General features: G+C 39.8%; 1 protein-coding gene across 3 annotated transcripts in view; it reads right to left on the minus strand.

Annotated features, from left to right (window-relative positions):
• Positions 1-10,090: 10,090 nt before the first annotated feature.
• The window catches only part of LOC120528341, a 173,048-nt gene continuing 166,489 nt past the window's right edge, over positions 10,091-16,649 (minus strand). For all 3 annotated transcript variants that reach the window (XM_039752487.1, XM_039752496.1, XM_039752479.1), the window contains one exon: positions 10,091-12,434. In XM_039752487.1, the coding sequence (XP_039608421.1) occupies positions 12,415-12,434 (20 nt within the window). In that variant the 3' untranslated portion in view covers positions 10,091-12,414. The remainder of the gene's footprint in view (positions 12,435-16,649) is intronic.

Here is a 16,649-nt window from a genome sequence, read left to right on the forward strand (position 1 = left end):
GCCTAATAAGGATTCGCTATATATAATTTGCTCACCTAACATTTCTCTCTCATGCCAGATGGTCAACAGACGACCCCTGTTGGGCATTTCCTGGTTTCATATCCAGGACCAATTAATGTCGCTCGTGAAATTCCACCCCTGCAGCCGAGATCTACACAGAAGTCTTTCTATTTATCAGGCATTTTGTTCACGCGTGGGTGCGTGGCTGCCAGCACACACACATGCGTGCCTCCAACTTAAGGCAGCTTTCTGAAGTTGTTTTCAGTTTTACTCTATCTCTGGGACTCCTGAATGCATGACTCTTCTGCACACCTGGCTTACGTCTATACATTACCATCCAGTTATTCTGCCGTGATTCATGTGGCCAAATGAACGTCCTTCCAAGGTATGACACAAAGTAATACCAGTATGTCACAGTGCCAGCATTCGAGGGTCCACACAGGAGACAGGCCTTCTCACCCGTGTTAAACCATCAGCAGCGTTTTCAACCGTAACGAGCCATGACTGCAGCCTTTTCTCTCACAGCCTCTTCACGTACCATGCAAGTAAGTGCACTTTTTATAACTAAACTATACAATGACAAAACAGCTACACTTAGTTATTCTACTGTCACAGCATTGTTAATTTTGACAATACAGTACATTGTTATTTAGTTTTAATCTTAGTCTTCTGACTAAATTGCATTTAAGTTTTAGTCACATTTTAGTCATTTAATTTTTGTTAGTTTTAGTCTATTTTTAGTTGAGAAAAAGTGAATCAGTTTTAGCTGAATAAAAATAAAAGTAAATTAGTCAAACTGTCAAAATCAGATGGTTATCACATATGAATATGCACAGTATATACTGTATATATAAACTATTATACTAACATGCACACTAATGAGCCAAACCACTTGTAGTGGTTATTTAACATAAAATGAAGAGTAGATGTACAAAAGATTTACTCCAAAGGTCTTGGTCAGATAATGGCAGTTATGGTCTGTCATCACAGTTTCCTGGCCCTCAAAATGCCTTAGTTATGCAGCTATAAGATTTTAACAAAACATTTATATGACACTAGCCGAAGCCTGCCGTAGCATACAGTGGTGTAAGAATAGGAATGGAAAATGGTGAAAAAGGAATTTAGTATAACAAAGGCTAAGGAAACCACCGACACAGTATAACGAAAATAGCAAGGAGCGAAACCAATTCCAATGGTCGAGAGAATACCTTCCTGTAGCAGGCTACAGAAAACATAGACATATATAGATAGACGCCGCATTCACTGTGTTGCCCAGTCAACATGATAAGTCAGCGCGTCCGCACTATTGCAAGTGGTAAAAGTGCCATTTAAACTAATACAGGTAGATGTGGAAACTGTGTTTTCTGATGAAAAAACAATAATGTTTTAAACAGTATCGTTTACATACAACAGATTTTGACAAATCGTTTACATGCAATTATTTATATCCATTTATACACTAATAATGGCAATTATTAAATAATAATAATAATTATTATTATTATTATTATTATTATTAAATAATTCCTCCTGTATAAGTAACATTTCTTGGACTGCTTTCTTCCATCTCCGAAACATTTCTAGACTTTGTCCTGTTCTTATGCAACACAGTACTGAAGTATTGGTTAATGCCCGAGTCACCTCACATATAGATTACTGTAATGCTATTCTATCTGTCATCCCACAAAAACTTATCCATCGCTTACAATTTATTCAAAATTATGCTGCCAGGATAATAACCTGCTGTTCTAAATCCACTGAACATACTACACCTATTCTCTCTCAAATTCACTGGCTCCCTGTTAACTACAGAATACAATACTAAATACCACTCTTAACATTTAAAGCTCTCCACAACCTCACTGATCTCCTACAGACTGACACTCGTCTCGCTCACTCAGATTCTCCTCTGCTGCTCTACTTTCTGTACCACACATCAAACTCTGTGCTATGGGAGCTCGAGCGTCTCTCATAGTGCTCCTCAACTCGGGAATTCTCTTCCCTCTCATATACATCAGCTCGATTCAATAACACATTTTAAAACTACCCTCAAAACTTATCTTTTCAAACAGGCATACCAATAGTGAATTTTGCACTGTTACTGCCAGTTATCTTTGTTTGTTTGCTAATTATTGCTGTTTGATTTAGCCTGCTCTTTAGCCTCAAGAGCTACGGTGGACACGGAAGGAGGATTAGAGATAGTGGGTGGGGCTCTGTCGTGTGTTCCCCATGATGCGAGAGGAGGGTTAGACTGGGCGGGCGGGGCTCTGTCATGCATGCCCCATGGTCGGGCGACATGGTCGATTATATATATATAAAAGCAGCCGGTATCGAAAAGAACAATGAAAAGTCAACGTGGCTCTGAGGTTCATATGGACTGTAGCAGAAACAAATGGACTAAGGCTGTGTTTGGTGAGGTGTTCTGCGGGGGCACATCAGCAGGCAGTACGCATGCCTCAAGAGTGAGGATGGACATGGCAGGAGTGTTACAGTTGGCGGGACTCTGTCGGGCTCTTGAAGTGAGAGGAGGGTTACAGTTGGCGGGCAGGGCTCTGTCGTGTGTATCCCATGGTCTTAGAGTTGGTGGGTGGGGCTCTGTGAGTTGGTGGGCGTGGCTCTCTGTCTTGAGATCACTGTCTTGTGTGCCCTTAGTGAATTATATATATAGATAACTTTTACTACGTTCTTCACATTTTAGGGGTTATGCTCATAAACATTAGTTTACCCTCAAAAACCAAACAAATAACACAAATTTAGTTCAGTAGTAAAGCAATGCTGTACTCATCCTCATCTTTGGGGTGCAAGACCATGAAGACCATGATCTTTGGGGTGCAAGACCATGACTCGCAGGTCACATGGTACCAGAAGTGGGGTCTTGCACCAATGGACCCCCAAGAGGCACACAACCTCCTGATAAGAGCAGAGCAAAATGAGGCTCCTGCAGGCGCCACTGTCTTCACGTGCCCCAGTGATGTGCCGGTGATGATGACTCCCTCGGATGACCCAGAGTATTTTTAATTCTGCTTCGAGCTCATGGCAACACTGACACACTGGGACAGCTATTGTGGCCCTGTTTTTAACCGAAGAAGCCCTACAAGTCATGCAAAACCTACCCCCCCGAAAGGCTCGATGATTATGACATCCTCTGCGCAACTATGAATCCAGTGGCCAAAGGGCACAAGTTTCGTCTCTGGCACATTGACCTGGACCGCCCTATATGAGGACAGGTCTAGGACTTTGTGGACCTGATTCAAAGCTGGAGAAGCTTAGGGGAGAAGCCGCTATTGATGCAGTCCTGTCAGGGATAGACAAGGTTCTTTATGCTGAGATGTTCCGGGATGACATCCACTTGATGTTGGAACTGACCTGTAGACTGGATGGTGCACAAGCCACCAGGAAACAGAGAGGCTACCCAGGATTGGCCCGGACTTCAATCCAACCAGCATTATCCTAGGAACTCCATAGTGGGGACTGAACGCAACTGCTTTCGCTGTGATCAATTGGAATGTCTGGCTCAAGAGTGCTGCCTCCCACCTTCACAGACCATGGCCATCAGTCTGGCCCAGGTATGCGGCTCGCAAGTTTCCCCCAAGATGTTAAGGAAAGACAATTTTAAGGTCTCTATTACGATGGCCGGATGTGAAATCCTGGCACTGTTTGACTCTGGTAAGCGACCTACTACTTTCTCCGACAGACCCCTTATATGGCCACAGACTGGGTGAACGTCCGCTGCAACCATGAGGGACATTAAAACATATGAGATTTTGTTACTCCCTCTGAAATTTAAAGGGAAGAATTTTAAGGTTTGGACTCCCATATCAGACACTTCACTCTGGTCTCTTTTAATGGGGAAGATGAATGCTCTTTTCCCACTGGTCTTGTCCACCTGCAGAGTGCCTCCCTCTGTAGAAGACAGAGAGGGTCTCACCGCTGATAATGTCAGTGAAGGAGCTGAGTTTGAAATTGAACCATAGTTGTCCAGTGAAATGGGGACGAATCCTCAAGTGAGGAACCGGGACAGCTAGCGGACTTTACCTCACCGTCGGTTGAGCCAGCAACCTCCCCAAATCTGGCACCTGTTACAGACCCCTACGAAGGGGGGGTGGGGTGAGCGCAATGCTGAGATAGGTGCAGAGGAAGCAGAGACTGCCACTCAGACAGTTTACCCACCTGGAATGATTCAATAGCAACTTGGATTTTGCATTCAAACAAGCCCACTTGGCAAATGATTCTTACTATCTGGAGAGAGAGGACCCAAACTTTAAAACACCCCACTTTTTAATTAAGGATGGTTTCTTGTATCGGATGATTTCTGATTGCATGGGGGATAGGTAGATTGAGCATTTAGTGGGAGATGATTTTAAAAATTGCTCACAGTCACATTTTGGGGGGCCATGTCGGCACAGAGACGACGAGGGAATGCATTTTGAAATGCTTTTATTGGCTGAATATGAACCCGGATTCAGAGCAGTTTTGAAGAGAGTGTCCCGACTGTCAGATTGTTTTCGCTCATAGACCCGCTAGGGCTTCCCCCTCACTGATACTAATTTTGGATGTTCCCTGTGAGAGGGTTGGGCTAGATATTGTGGGTTCACTCCCCAAGAATAAAAATGATTTTCAGTATATGCTCGTGTAGGTTGACTGTGCGACAAGATACCCTGATGTGGCTGGACTCTCTCAGAAATGTTCAAATGTATTTACAAGATTTTAACTAACCAGGGTACACCTTTCATCTCTCGTGTCATGAAGAGTTTGTGTGAGAGCTTGGCAATTAAGCAATTGAGCACCACTGTTTACAATCTGCAGATAAATGGCCTGACTGAGCGATTTAATAATAAGTTGAAACAGATGATACGTCGTGTTGCCTTTTCTACTGTTTGCTGTTCCGGAGTCCCCTCAAACCTCCATTGGGTTGAGTCCGTTCAAACTGCTGTTTGTGCCTTCCACGGGCTTGCAGGATACTACAGGATGGTTCATTCCCAATTTTGTGCCTTGAGCACCCCCCTCACTGAATTGACAAAGGGCAGAATGAACTGTAGTATTGTCTGGGCCGATGCCTGTGACAGAGCCTTCTCAGACTTAAAAGTCGCTTTATCCTCATTCCCAGTTCTGTGAAATTCTGACTCTTTGATGGAATTTATTCTGCAGACAGATGCAAGTGCTTTCGGTTTAGGATCGGTGGTTTTACAATGTTTTAAGTGAGAAGAACACCCCATCACATTTCTCAGCAGGAAACTGCTTCCCAGAGAGCACAATTACTCAACCATTGAGAAGGAATGTTTATTGATTAAGTGGGAAGTTGAGGCCCTCCGGTACTACTTGTGGGGGTGGTGGTTTACCCTGGTGACGGACCACACCCTGCTTAAAAGACAGAAGGATATGAATGCTCGGCTCACTCAGTGGTTTCTTAGTTTATAGCCATTTGCTTTTGATGTTTATTATCTTGCGCCTGGCCAAGTCTGGCGTAGGCAGCCACTTTGCCTACAACAGTGTGTAGACAGCTGGTTGTGAGATTTTTGAAGTCTTTTGAGACCCACCCCAATGGTAAGACACGGCGAAATGCGATTGCTGCATCTGTCGAGGGCTGCTTGTCCATCACTGACGCAACTGCAGGTTCACAGCACCCCGCAGGTTCGCAGTACCACAAAGGCAACTGCAAACTCAATACCTCCGCACACAACACATCTGTCTGTCCGACAGGTGATGCAGGGAACATTGTAACTTGGCCACTGACATGGCCCCGAACCTGCCCATTTGCATTATAATAGAGGGGTAGCTTCCGCTACAATAAATAACCCCACTGTTCCTATTTCGAGCTAAATAAAGCTGGTTTTCCTAAAGTACTTAGATTCAGCCTCATCTTTGGGGTGCAAGACAGCAACTCGCGTGTCACAATATCGAATTGGGAGAAGTGCTTCAAGCACTTCAAGCACTAAAATCCTAAACATTTTATGTTAGTAGTAATCATCAGTGATGGTGACAAGCCAAGCAGTTATTTGTTTGAAACTCACCTCGATTTTTAATTGCTCCAACTACTGTTGTCAGTGCCACTGTGCCCATATGTGTAAGTGGATGTGTATGAGGTGGTTTCAACCACAGTCCTGAATTATATCTACCAGTTACAAAATGGATGGATGCATGGAAAAGCATGCAGATGTGCTCATTACAATCAAGGAACAAATGCAAAGCTTCCGTTCCTTTATCAGGAATGTGTAGAACACTGTATTAATTGTGATTAATTCCCCCATTATTTTATCTGCATTAACACATGCGTGACACTGCAAGCTAAACAGTTACATCTCACATCTGAGGCTGAGTGCAACTGATTGTGGTCTCAAAGCTGCACAAATCTGTTTTTAAGTCATTCATAAAGGCATAAATCAGGCAATAACAAAAGCTTGTGTGTGTCTGTGTGTTGGCTTTTTTTCTTTTCATTAATAAGCACGTTTTCCTCAGTCACACACTGAAATTCTTGAACACGCAGCATTGCAACACATGACTTCTGCTGTATTTCGTTTTAACATTTTGATGCGGTGCTGTATCATCACCGCTGTTCAGCCTTTTTCATATCTAGTTTTTACTCACATTATTCTCACATATTATTGTGCCGTTCAAAGTTATTTGTATATTTCAGGTCATGCAAGTGTACAATACCAAACTTACTCTTGATGTGACATCCCTTCTAGCCACACACCTCAACTTAACTTGACACATTAGTATTAGGATGGTGAACGACAGCCAGAGATAACAGTACTGGCGTGAGGCAAGTCGCCACCTAGATAATGTTACATACCCTTGGCATGAATCTCAGGATAGTGTGCCTCTAGAAGCCTCTCAGGTTTGTGGCGTTCTTTCCTGTGAGCTTCATTCTACATGGCTTACAGTGGGCTTTATTTTCATCAGCATTGTAATTAAAGTTGGTCCATATGTCTGACTGCTTTTTTCGCCTGGGAATCACGTTGACCAACATAGCAAAGAGGAGTGGAGCAGGATTCTGGCTGATGTGATGATTTTTTGATGGCGCCCAAACTAGTGTTAACCAGTTACATGCATACAAGCTTTGAAGACTGAACCATTCCATTCAAGCTCGTTATTTGTTGGAGAACCATTTGCAAAAAGCTTCACATTGCTCATTGTTAAGTTCTCTATTTGTATCATTTTTATTTTGTTTTTTGTCAACATAGATTTTAAACGCATTTATCTTAGTTTTCGTTATTAATGGTGCATTTTTATTTAGCATTTGATCCGTTTTCATCACAGAAAAAATGTCATTAACGAGTATTTTTCGTCTTAGTTTTTATCAACAAAATTAACACTGTTACAGAATGCCCTGTGATACACAAAGACACTCGGGAACATAACTGCTTTAGGCACACCATTTCTGTCAGAGAAGACTTAGCAATTGGGATGTATTGGATGGCAACAGTTGCTCCAAATATTTATTAAGTCCACCACTTTGCTTTTTCTTTTGGCACAGTGAGTCTGTACTGGTATGTAGAGATACAGCATAAACATTGAAGTAAAATAGTGTAAACGTTTAGATAATCTTGATTCAAGCATTCAAACACAGGTCAATTTCAAATCACGTATAGCTAAATTAGACTTAGTGCTACAAGTTTAAGTAGCCTAAATGTGATTGGAAAAGTTTTGGATAAATGTGTTTTTTTGCTGTTCATACTCCTCCGAAAAGACTGGAAGTATCTCACATGACTGACAAAACCATAAGATATGTGTGAACATATATAATGTTTTATTGATTTCTGAATGAACTTTATCAGTTTCAGAGTTACTGGAATCCTTTAATACAATTTACCATCTAAATGAGATACACATGCTTTTTAAATATGTAGACGGATGAAAAGACACAGAGACAAATACTAATGGGTTTGGCTCTTTCACCAGGGCAAGGAAATTTTAATGTGAGATTAAAACAAAGTGCTGTCTGGCATATGCTGGACAAAATCACAATTAGCAGTTCATCTAGTAAGCAGTTCATCAATTCATAAATCTTTGTGTAAAGTCAGCCAATGCAATCAGGTTATACTTACTCAGCTCCCTCATCTCAACAGTTTACTGATGATACACCAGCTTTGCCCATCTGAAGTGAAATAATAAAAGTGAGGATTGTATTTCCTGTTGTAAACCTGTTACCTGGGTTGCAAGGTACTGGCATTCCTAATATTCAGTTCTAGTTTAAAAAAATGGCAAAAATGAAACAGCTTTCTTAAGAAAGTGTACTTTTTTGGAGAATGTAGGTTATTACATATGACAAATTGCCAAGAAATGTTAGATTTCATAAAAAAGTGTCTATTAAGCAAAACTAATCTGGGACGAGAGGGAGCGCTGTCGCTAACAGTATCGTCTCTTTCTGTTCCCACTGCACAGAGAAGGTGTGCAATGAGGGCAACTGACTCTGCCCCTTCCAGTCAGGGTGCTATATACTCAAGGCACTCCCAAAAGGCGGCGTCTCATTTGGACAAAAGCTCAGACGGAGACGGAGCTCTACCACAGACCAGACCTCAAAAAAGTGGAAGACAAAGCAGCCATTTATTTTGCTTATTTGTTCCATTGCACACTGTTTTGTTGTTTAGTAGTTTACTGATTAAAGGGGGCGACCCGGTTGGTACCCCAATGTTTATTTTGGATCCCATGTCATACCACACACGACAACACAGGATTCATCAGAGCCTGTAGTTTGAGAAACAAATGCCTTAGAGGTCCTTTTTTAAATACAAGCATAATACTAGTGTCATCTGAAATAGGGAAAAGGAGACACTGGGATGCTATAATATACTCACCCACAAAATCTAACACACCATAGAACTTATTATCTATGGATGCAGAAAAAGTCTCTGATAGAGCCAAATGGGGCTACCTATTCACCACATTGCATGAATTTGGGTTTGGCCAAATTATATCTGTATGGATACAATTATTTTAAACCAGTCCAGAAGTTTCTTTCAAACTAGAACATGGTATTTGATAAGAGTGCCTTCTATCACCATTAGTCCTTAATGCATTAGCAGAGTTTCAAAATGCATCTGGACTCAAAATTAATTTGAATAAAAGTGTGATTTTATCAGTGAACTGTCCAGTATATAATACCAGATTGGACATCTAACGGATGGTCTACCCTCCATCTCACTTTAGTAGAAAGAATCAATGCTGTCAAGATGAATGTCCTTCTTAAGCTTCTATTTCAGAGCATCCCCATATATACATCAAGAAATTGTCCTTTCAGAAACTAGACTCAATTTTAACCGTATTTATCTTGAACATGAGATGCCCACACATTTTAAAGGTTTTTCTACAAAGACCGAAAACAGAAAGAATTATGGCACTACCTAACTTTCAATTTCAATACTGTTCGGCAAATATACACAGTATAAAGACCTGGAAATTGGCACAAATTAATTCATTTACACCAGTCTGGTCAGCAATGGAAATTAAATCTTGCTGTACTTATGCTCTGCTTTATTCTCCAGGATACTAACTTTGGTCAATATACTAATAATCAAGTCTTCTGCCAATCACTAAGAAAATGGAACCAATACAGGACACACTTCAAGGCAGAGTAGCTTTTATCTGTTGCTGTTTTACACGATAATCACTTTCTACTCAGTATTAATTCTTTGCAATTCGTATGGCATTGAGACGCTTGGTGAACTGTATACAGATAATGGAATCCCTGCATGTAATGCATGTGTGCATGATTTTCTTCTGATGTAATTTAGATTTTACTGGTGTTCAGCCTCTGGATTATGTGCATTTTACTGCTATATATGCTGAAGCCTGTACCTGTGCATATTCCCATAGGACAGAAGTACATGTACACAATATTAGCAGAAAATATTACAAGTATACCTGTGCAGAATGAGGGGTGCAGAGCAAGAATTAGAACTCACAACCCAGTAACCAAAAAAATAAAATAATGGTGGGAGCAAGCTTCTGTAGCATTGGAAAAAAATCCATTTCTAGAGTAAGCAATTGACCCTCTTGTGTTTATTTTTGGAACCGAAGAACTGTAAAAACAAAGGCAAGACGCAGCAAGAAGAAATTATAATGCCACAGAGAAGGATGAGAAATTCATGAGCTGTATTGTATTTTTATAAGACCTGAACATAGAAATATACATTTTAACATATTACAGTATTTTGTCATGCCATTCATAAAAGACAATCGCTTTAAATATATTTTTAGTATGTTTTGATTTCATAGGAAAAAGGCTCTTGCAGTTGCTCTCTGTGATATCATTGGAACCCCACTGGCCAAGGGCTGAGAGATCATGAAACACATTGAGAAACCAAGATGGTTTCCAGAGCCTGGACAGATGAAACTCAGAGCTCTGTACTGGTAAGTGAATCTACAAATCATTCCTTCCAAAACTGAACCAGGGCTGATTCAGCGTCTGGATTTCAGAATTAAGGTAATGCCATCAGAGTATGCTGGAATGTCAAGACAATGGACTGAACTCCAAATCCCAGAGTGCTCCACGGTACTCAACAGGACATGCATAGAAAACAGGCTCTTTGATTTAGAGGAATCAGATGGGAAGTTCCAAAGCCTTCCTTGGTTGATTGGGAAACACTGCAAACCGATTGATGGTCCAGCTGGAGCAATACAAAATCATGAGAAGCATTTTGGAAAGGGGTTCCAACCCCAACGTACTCTGATGCTGACAATGACAATTGTGCCTGGTCAGCTAGAGAAATCAGGGTTCAGAATGGAAAGGGTCTGCGTGTTAATACAAGCATTGAAACTACTCTGACTCCTACAAAGATGTCACAGCTACAGAAAAATTATGTTCCTGTAAAGGAAGTGATTATTAGAGAAGGATTAAAGATTACAGGTAGTACAGGTCTCTTCTGTTACTCACATAAAACCTCCAAGAAGCGAGTCTACTAGATGAAGCTCACTAATCAACAATGGTATGGTGACAAAAAAAGAATACCCTCCTAAGTCATGCATCAGGGGGTTGCCACCTTCGTCTGCTTCTTTAATTAATTGCAAACAAGGAGGTTGAGAGTATGAGGCAAAAGAGAAATGTCTGTGAAAGGAAGGGTTAATGCAGAGACACAGTCAACATGTCAGCAGTTTAAAAAAAGGTTTCAAAAGCCTAAATCTAGCAATAGTATCAACTTCAAAAATAGAAAAAAGACATTCAACACCGGGGAATAAAGGTTTCTAGTGTCAAAAGAGGCGACACAGATGGAGACAATGCCTAGGCTTCAAATACTTTAAACAGTCAGGTCTGTAAAAATTGCAAACAGCTTCACTGTTCTTCTTCTCATATTATCAGGATGAAACTATTCAGACTTTGTAACCCACTGCCTTCTACCAGTTGGACAGCTCCTCAAGGGACTGGCCACCTCTCCTACAGGGGCTCAGCACATGGAGCAGTAATATGATACATGGCGTGGGTATGCAGGAATCCTCGTCAGGTTCATGTTACCTTATCCAATATAGATAGACAGATACTGTAGATGGATAAGGGGAAATTAAGACCTTACAGAAGCTCGAGAAAAATATAAATATTAAAAATAATCACCACTCCTAAACAAAATATCTTCTGGTTTAGATAATGATGGGCACTGTTTTCATCTGATATCAGGCTTGTAGGTTTACATTTGAAGGCATTTAACATGTAAATAAAGCAGATATAGCTACTTGTGTCCACAAATGAAATATGACACATACTGTTGTGAGTTTTTCATTGTTCCTTCCAGAGTTCCCCTGGTTGAAATCACCAGTATTCCATGACACCAATATTCAATGACTTATCATTAACATGTTGGTAAAAGAAGATAGACAGTGGGAGACTGCCTTCTGGGCAATGTGCTAATCCAGTACACTGCATGGTGGTAACCTTCTGGTGGGACTTCCGTTTGGACATGCACAAGGCTGCATGGGAGTTTCAGTCTTGATGGGCAGCCCTCTTTTGTAGACTAAGGGGACCACTGGAGGAAGGAGCTGGATGGAGGCTTCCCTATCATGTGGAGCTTCCATCTGACCTTGGAAGTGTTTCCTGGACACAATAATGTTATAACAGAAGTACTCCTGGGCCCAACTTGAAAAATAACCTCTCCCTCTTAGTCATGAGTCAGATAAGGAGGAATACAACACTTGCCTGGAAAGGAGAAGAGAACTAGAACTTCTCTCTTGGATTTGGGGTACGAGATGTCCTCTAGAGTTGATGATTGACACAGTCATCTGAGAGAAATCCAGGGCTATATCTAAAAGTCTTACTTTGTGAAAAGTAACCTGCATGAACATTTTTTCATTAATTGATATATCATTAACATTATTTTGTGTTTTGGTTTTGATAATGTAATGGATGTGCCACAAACATGATACTTAATTAATATTGTGTTGGTCAGTTCTCAAAACCAGTAATGCTGTAGGTGAGGCCATGGTTCATAAACTCTGCCATGCATCTGGAGAAGGCAACAGAGAAAAGAAAACTATTGAAGTTGTGGGCAATTTAATCAAGCAACATATTTAAGACTATGAACTTTGATTCAGTCTCATTGGTTTTGGTTACAAAAAGATGTAGCTTTAGTTTATATGACAAAGAGTTTAAGTTTAATGAAAAGAACTTCCACATAAAAAATTAAAAAAAAAATTTGTGAGGAGATATTGTTATCCTATTTGTAGGATTCTTAAACATTACAACAGCACAAAATATGGATATCTGATCAAGAAGGAACATTTTTATTTGGATCATACATTTTAAATGGTTACAACCTGCCCAGGTAACAAGAGGCTTATAACATTTACTGCAGGCCAGGCACTGATGGATGTAATTTGAAGCTCTGGGGTGGAATGTGTAAATGTTTGGTATAGACATTTTGAATAATTTTGTATTCCTACATCCAAACATGATATGCAATTGATAATCAGCTTTTACACTGGCAGGTGGTCATAACATACCGTAACTGCTGTTTCCCCTCTTACTAAGAACAATAGGCAGAGACATGATGCTCTCTTTCTCAAATGAAATTAGAAAAATAAAAATCAGTGCACACCAAATAAATTCTTAAGGACTGGAAGCTAGCAAATAATATCCTATTATATAAAAAGCGTGATCCAAGCAAGTATAGTCCCGTAAACGTAACATGTATTATGGGTAAATTAACGGAAGTAATTTTAAGGCAGAGATTGAGTCTCACATGATCAGGTGTATTAGCAAACTGTCAGCATTCATTTAGATGACAGAGATTATATTTTAGTAACAAGCTAGAATTTTATGACAAAGCAAAAAAAAAAAAAAAAATTACGACCAGAGAGGTGCATAAAATATCATTTATTAGAAAGTAGGAATACAAGGCAGGGTGAGGAGTAGGTATAAAATTACAGGAGGTATGATCCACCCTGATTTGTTCTATGTATTTTGCGAAATTGTTAGCATTCTTTTGTTATTTCAGATTGCTATTCTTTTTCATGAATGCCACCGAGTTGTTAATAGCAACTACACTGTTTTTAAACCATGAGAGCCTGAAGCCTGATTACTGTGCTTGTCCTGGATGTGAATAGTGAGATGGAAGAGGAAAGTAAAAATGACTTAATTTTTATTCATTCACCTGCAATAGTAATAGAAAATCTGGAACCCTCGAGGAAATTTCTATTCATCATGACCCATACTCATGACCCATACTCATTCAGTACAGAAATATATGTAACAGGCCTGTTTTGGAAACAGTTTGAACACTGAGGTTGACCTATTATGACAATGCTGGTTCTCTGTGAAATTGCTGTACAGTAAACACATAATGACTGATGGCTTTTAATCACATTACTGCTTTTAGAGTTACAGTGCCCATAAAAATATTCATCCCCTTAAAAGTTTTGACATTTTATTGTTATGCAACATTAATTTATAGGGGACTTATTTAGGTTTTACTTTGACATTGATCAAAGACTCTTTAAAGTCAAAATGAAAATGAAAATGTATCTCTACGAAGTGGTCTAAATTAATTACAAATAATTAATATGTCCTCTGCCTTGGATACGGTCAACCACTAGACTCTCCATGCCGCCCTCTTTGACGTTGTCCTAAATCTTAGGCAGATTCTACCATAAGCCCTGGCATAGAAAGATGTAAAGCGTGTGACTGGCAAGCATGGAAGTGCCCCAAGGATCATTGCTGGACCCTCTCCTTTTTTCCCAATGTATCTCTTCACCGGGCCCTATCATCCAGTCCCATAGTTTCCAGCACCAGTGCTGTACTGGTAATATGCAGCTGTAACTGTTATTACCTCCAGAGGACCACATGGTATCAGTTAGAATCTCTGCATGTTTCACTGGTATTGCAACCTGGATGAAGCAACGCCATCTCCTGCTCAGCAAAGACTGACCTTCTTGCTATCCCAGCTCACCCATCTGTTCAATACTCCATCTTTGTTCAACTTGGTTTATGTAATAAGTATATAAGTTTAATATGTCACTGTGCAAATATATTTTATAAATCTGCCTTTTTCTACTCACATGCACAGTTGACACGGAGCCAGATTTAGCACAGGGTTCACCATTTAAGAACTGCTAGGAAAGCATTTTAAGACAAGGCAGATAGGGAAAACTGCAAAATGGGCAGTCAGACTGATGACCATTGTATACTATTTCTGTGTGTCATGAAATTGTATCCTCTTTGCCTTGTTTGGAATGGCATGATTCACCTAAGTGGGGGCCTGCACATGAAGAAACAGTATAAAGACTTGGAACATTGCCCGGCACACCTTTGAAGCCGCAGGATGGATGGGAGATAACGTCATTTGATCCTGAAAATCCTTCCACTGCAAGCAGCAAAAATGGCAGACTTTACACATTGGGCCCCCACTCCCAAAGTAGGTTCTTGCCATTGGCTTTCTTCATCTGTTATGCACCGTAAGCCATTGTTAAACAAAGCTAAGCTATTTCTCCTATGTGATTTCTTACCACCGTATCACTAAAGGAGGGGTATTGCCTTTTTATAGTATATCTATATAGATTTGGGTTATGTAACACGCCGCAATTACAAAAGAACTCATTCCAACAAGGGAGTTAACACCCCCTGCAGGATACAGTTCATTAGTGCTAACACCTGCCAAGTCAATACATAACCTTGGGGTGGTGATTGAATGATCAGCTGACTTTTAGAGACTACATTGCTATGGTCTTATGGTATTGTAGACTTGTAGTTCAGACCATATCTAAGTGATAAGTTGAGTTTTAAAAGTAAGATATTGAGATTTACGTAGCTATGTATATTTTATTATGGATGTGTAAATAGTTATAGAAGTAAAAGTTACTCAATGTTTTAGCTGTCCATCAAGGGATAATGTGGTGGCAGGGACAAAGACACACAGGCATTCTATGTCTGCTTGTGAGTCGTTAACTGACTTGTAGGGCTACAAGTCAGAAGCCTTCTCCTAGACTGAAATGGATGGCATAGAGTCTTGCGTCTGAATCTGCTATGGGATTCCCGAGTGTGCTTTTTGGATTCAAATGGCTCAATGTTGGTACATGCATATTAACATGCTGCATGAGTTAATGAGCAGTGTGCTAAGTTTAATGAGAAAGACACAGAGTGTTGAGTTTAGGAAGGAGCTGGCAAAATCATGCAGATAGAGAAATATTGTTTGAAAAACAAAGAAAACAACATGAAAATAAAGTGAAAGTTCTTCATTTAAGTTACTTGTGAGGGGAATTAGCAGCCAGTACAATGTGGTTGCAAACATGCACATGTGCAGAGAAATTACAGAAAAATATGGGTAGAACCATACCTGAACAGAGGGTGACACCGGTGTACTGTACATTTCAACGTCTTATTATTGGAGAACTCTGGACGATGTGAATGGAGATTGGCTACACTAAAACATTAGCAGTATAAAATTGTACTCCAGACAGAAAAGGGTGTCTTTTGACTGGTCTTTGGACTAATGTGAACTTCAAAGCTTCTGATTGTGAGGAGCAGTGAGAAAAGTACTTAATTTTGCATATATTAGTAAGGCCAGTTTACTGCTGATTGTACAGTACATATTGTGGGTGGTAAAATATGGTTGTGGGTGCTCATTTTTCATTATTGTCTCTATGCTCAATTGTTTCACTTTTTGATTTAAATTATTTTTCTGTTTGTTCTTCATGAACTGCCTGTGTAAGAAAGGTCTTTTTTGGCTTTTATTGGTTTGTCTCATCACTTTTTGCTTTGGAGCCACTGTAATTATTGAATATAGCACCTACATTTATTTTTTTGATCAATTTTTTTATTTGACTTCAAAAAATAGGAAGTGGATAACTAAGTAAAAAATAATTTACAAATATAAATTTGAAACCCCCCATCAGGGCCCATCCATCCCCAACCTGGAGCTATGCAAAGGAGAACAGAGTAAAATTGAAATGAATAAAACACACAGATTTGTTTTCTTGTTTTTGTTAAGTGTTCTTGCATTGGACTGCATATCCATCTCACTACATTATTTAAAATTGTTTTTGGCACATCTGGAATAAAAATACAGTATATGTTTTTTTGTAGCATTTTATTGATTTTATTAAAATCATATAACATTCCATACAAGCATGTCAGGTTTAACAAAACTAGGTTTGAAACAAATCAACCCCCACCCAATGAGAAAGAGTGCTAGACCAGCAGAATAAAACTTTAATAATAGTGAAAA

This window comes from Polypterus senegalus, chromosome 1, assembly GCF_016835505.1.
Source record: "Polypterus senegalus isolate Bchr_013 chromosome 1, ASM1683550v1, whole genome shotgun sequence".
Classification (NCBI taxonomy): Eukaryota; Metazoa; Chordata; class Cladistia; order Polypteriformes; family Polypteridae; genus Polypterus; species Polypterus senegalus.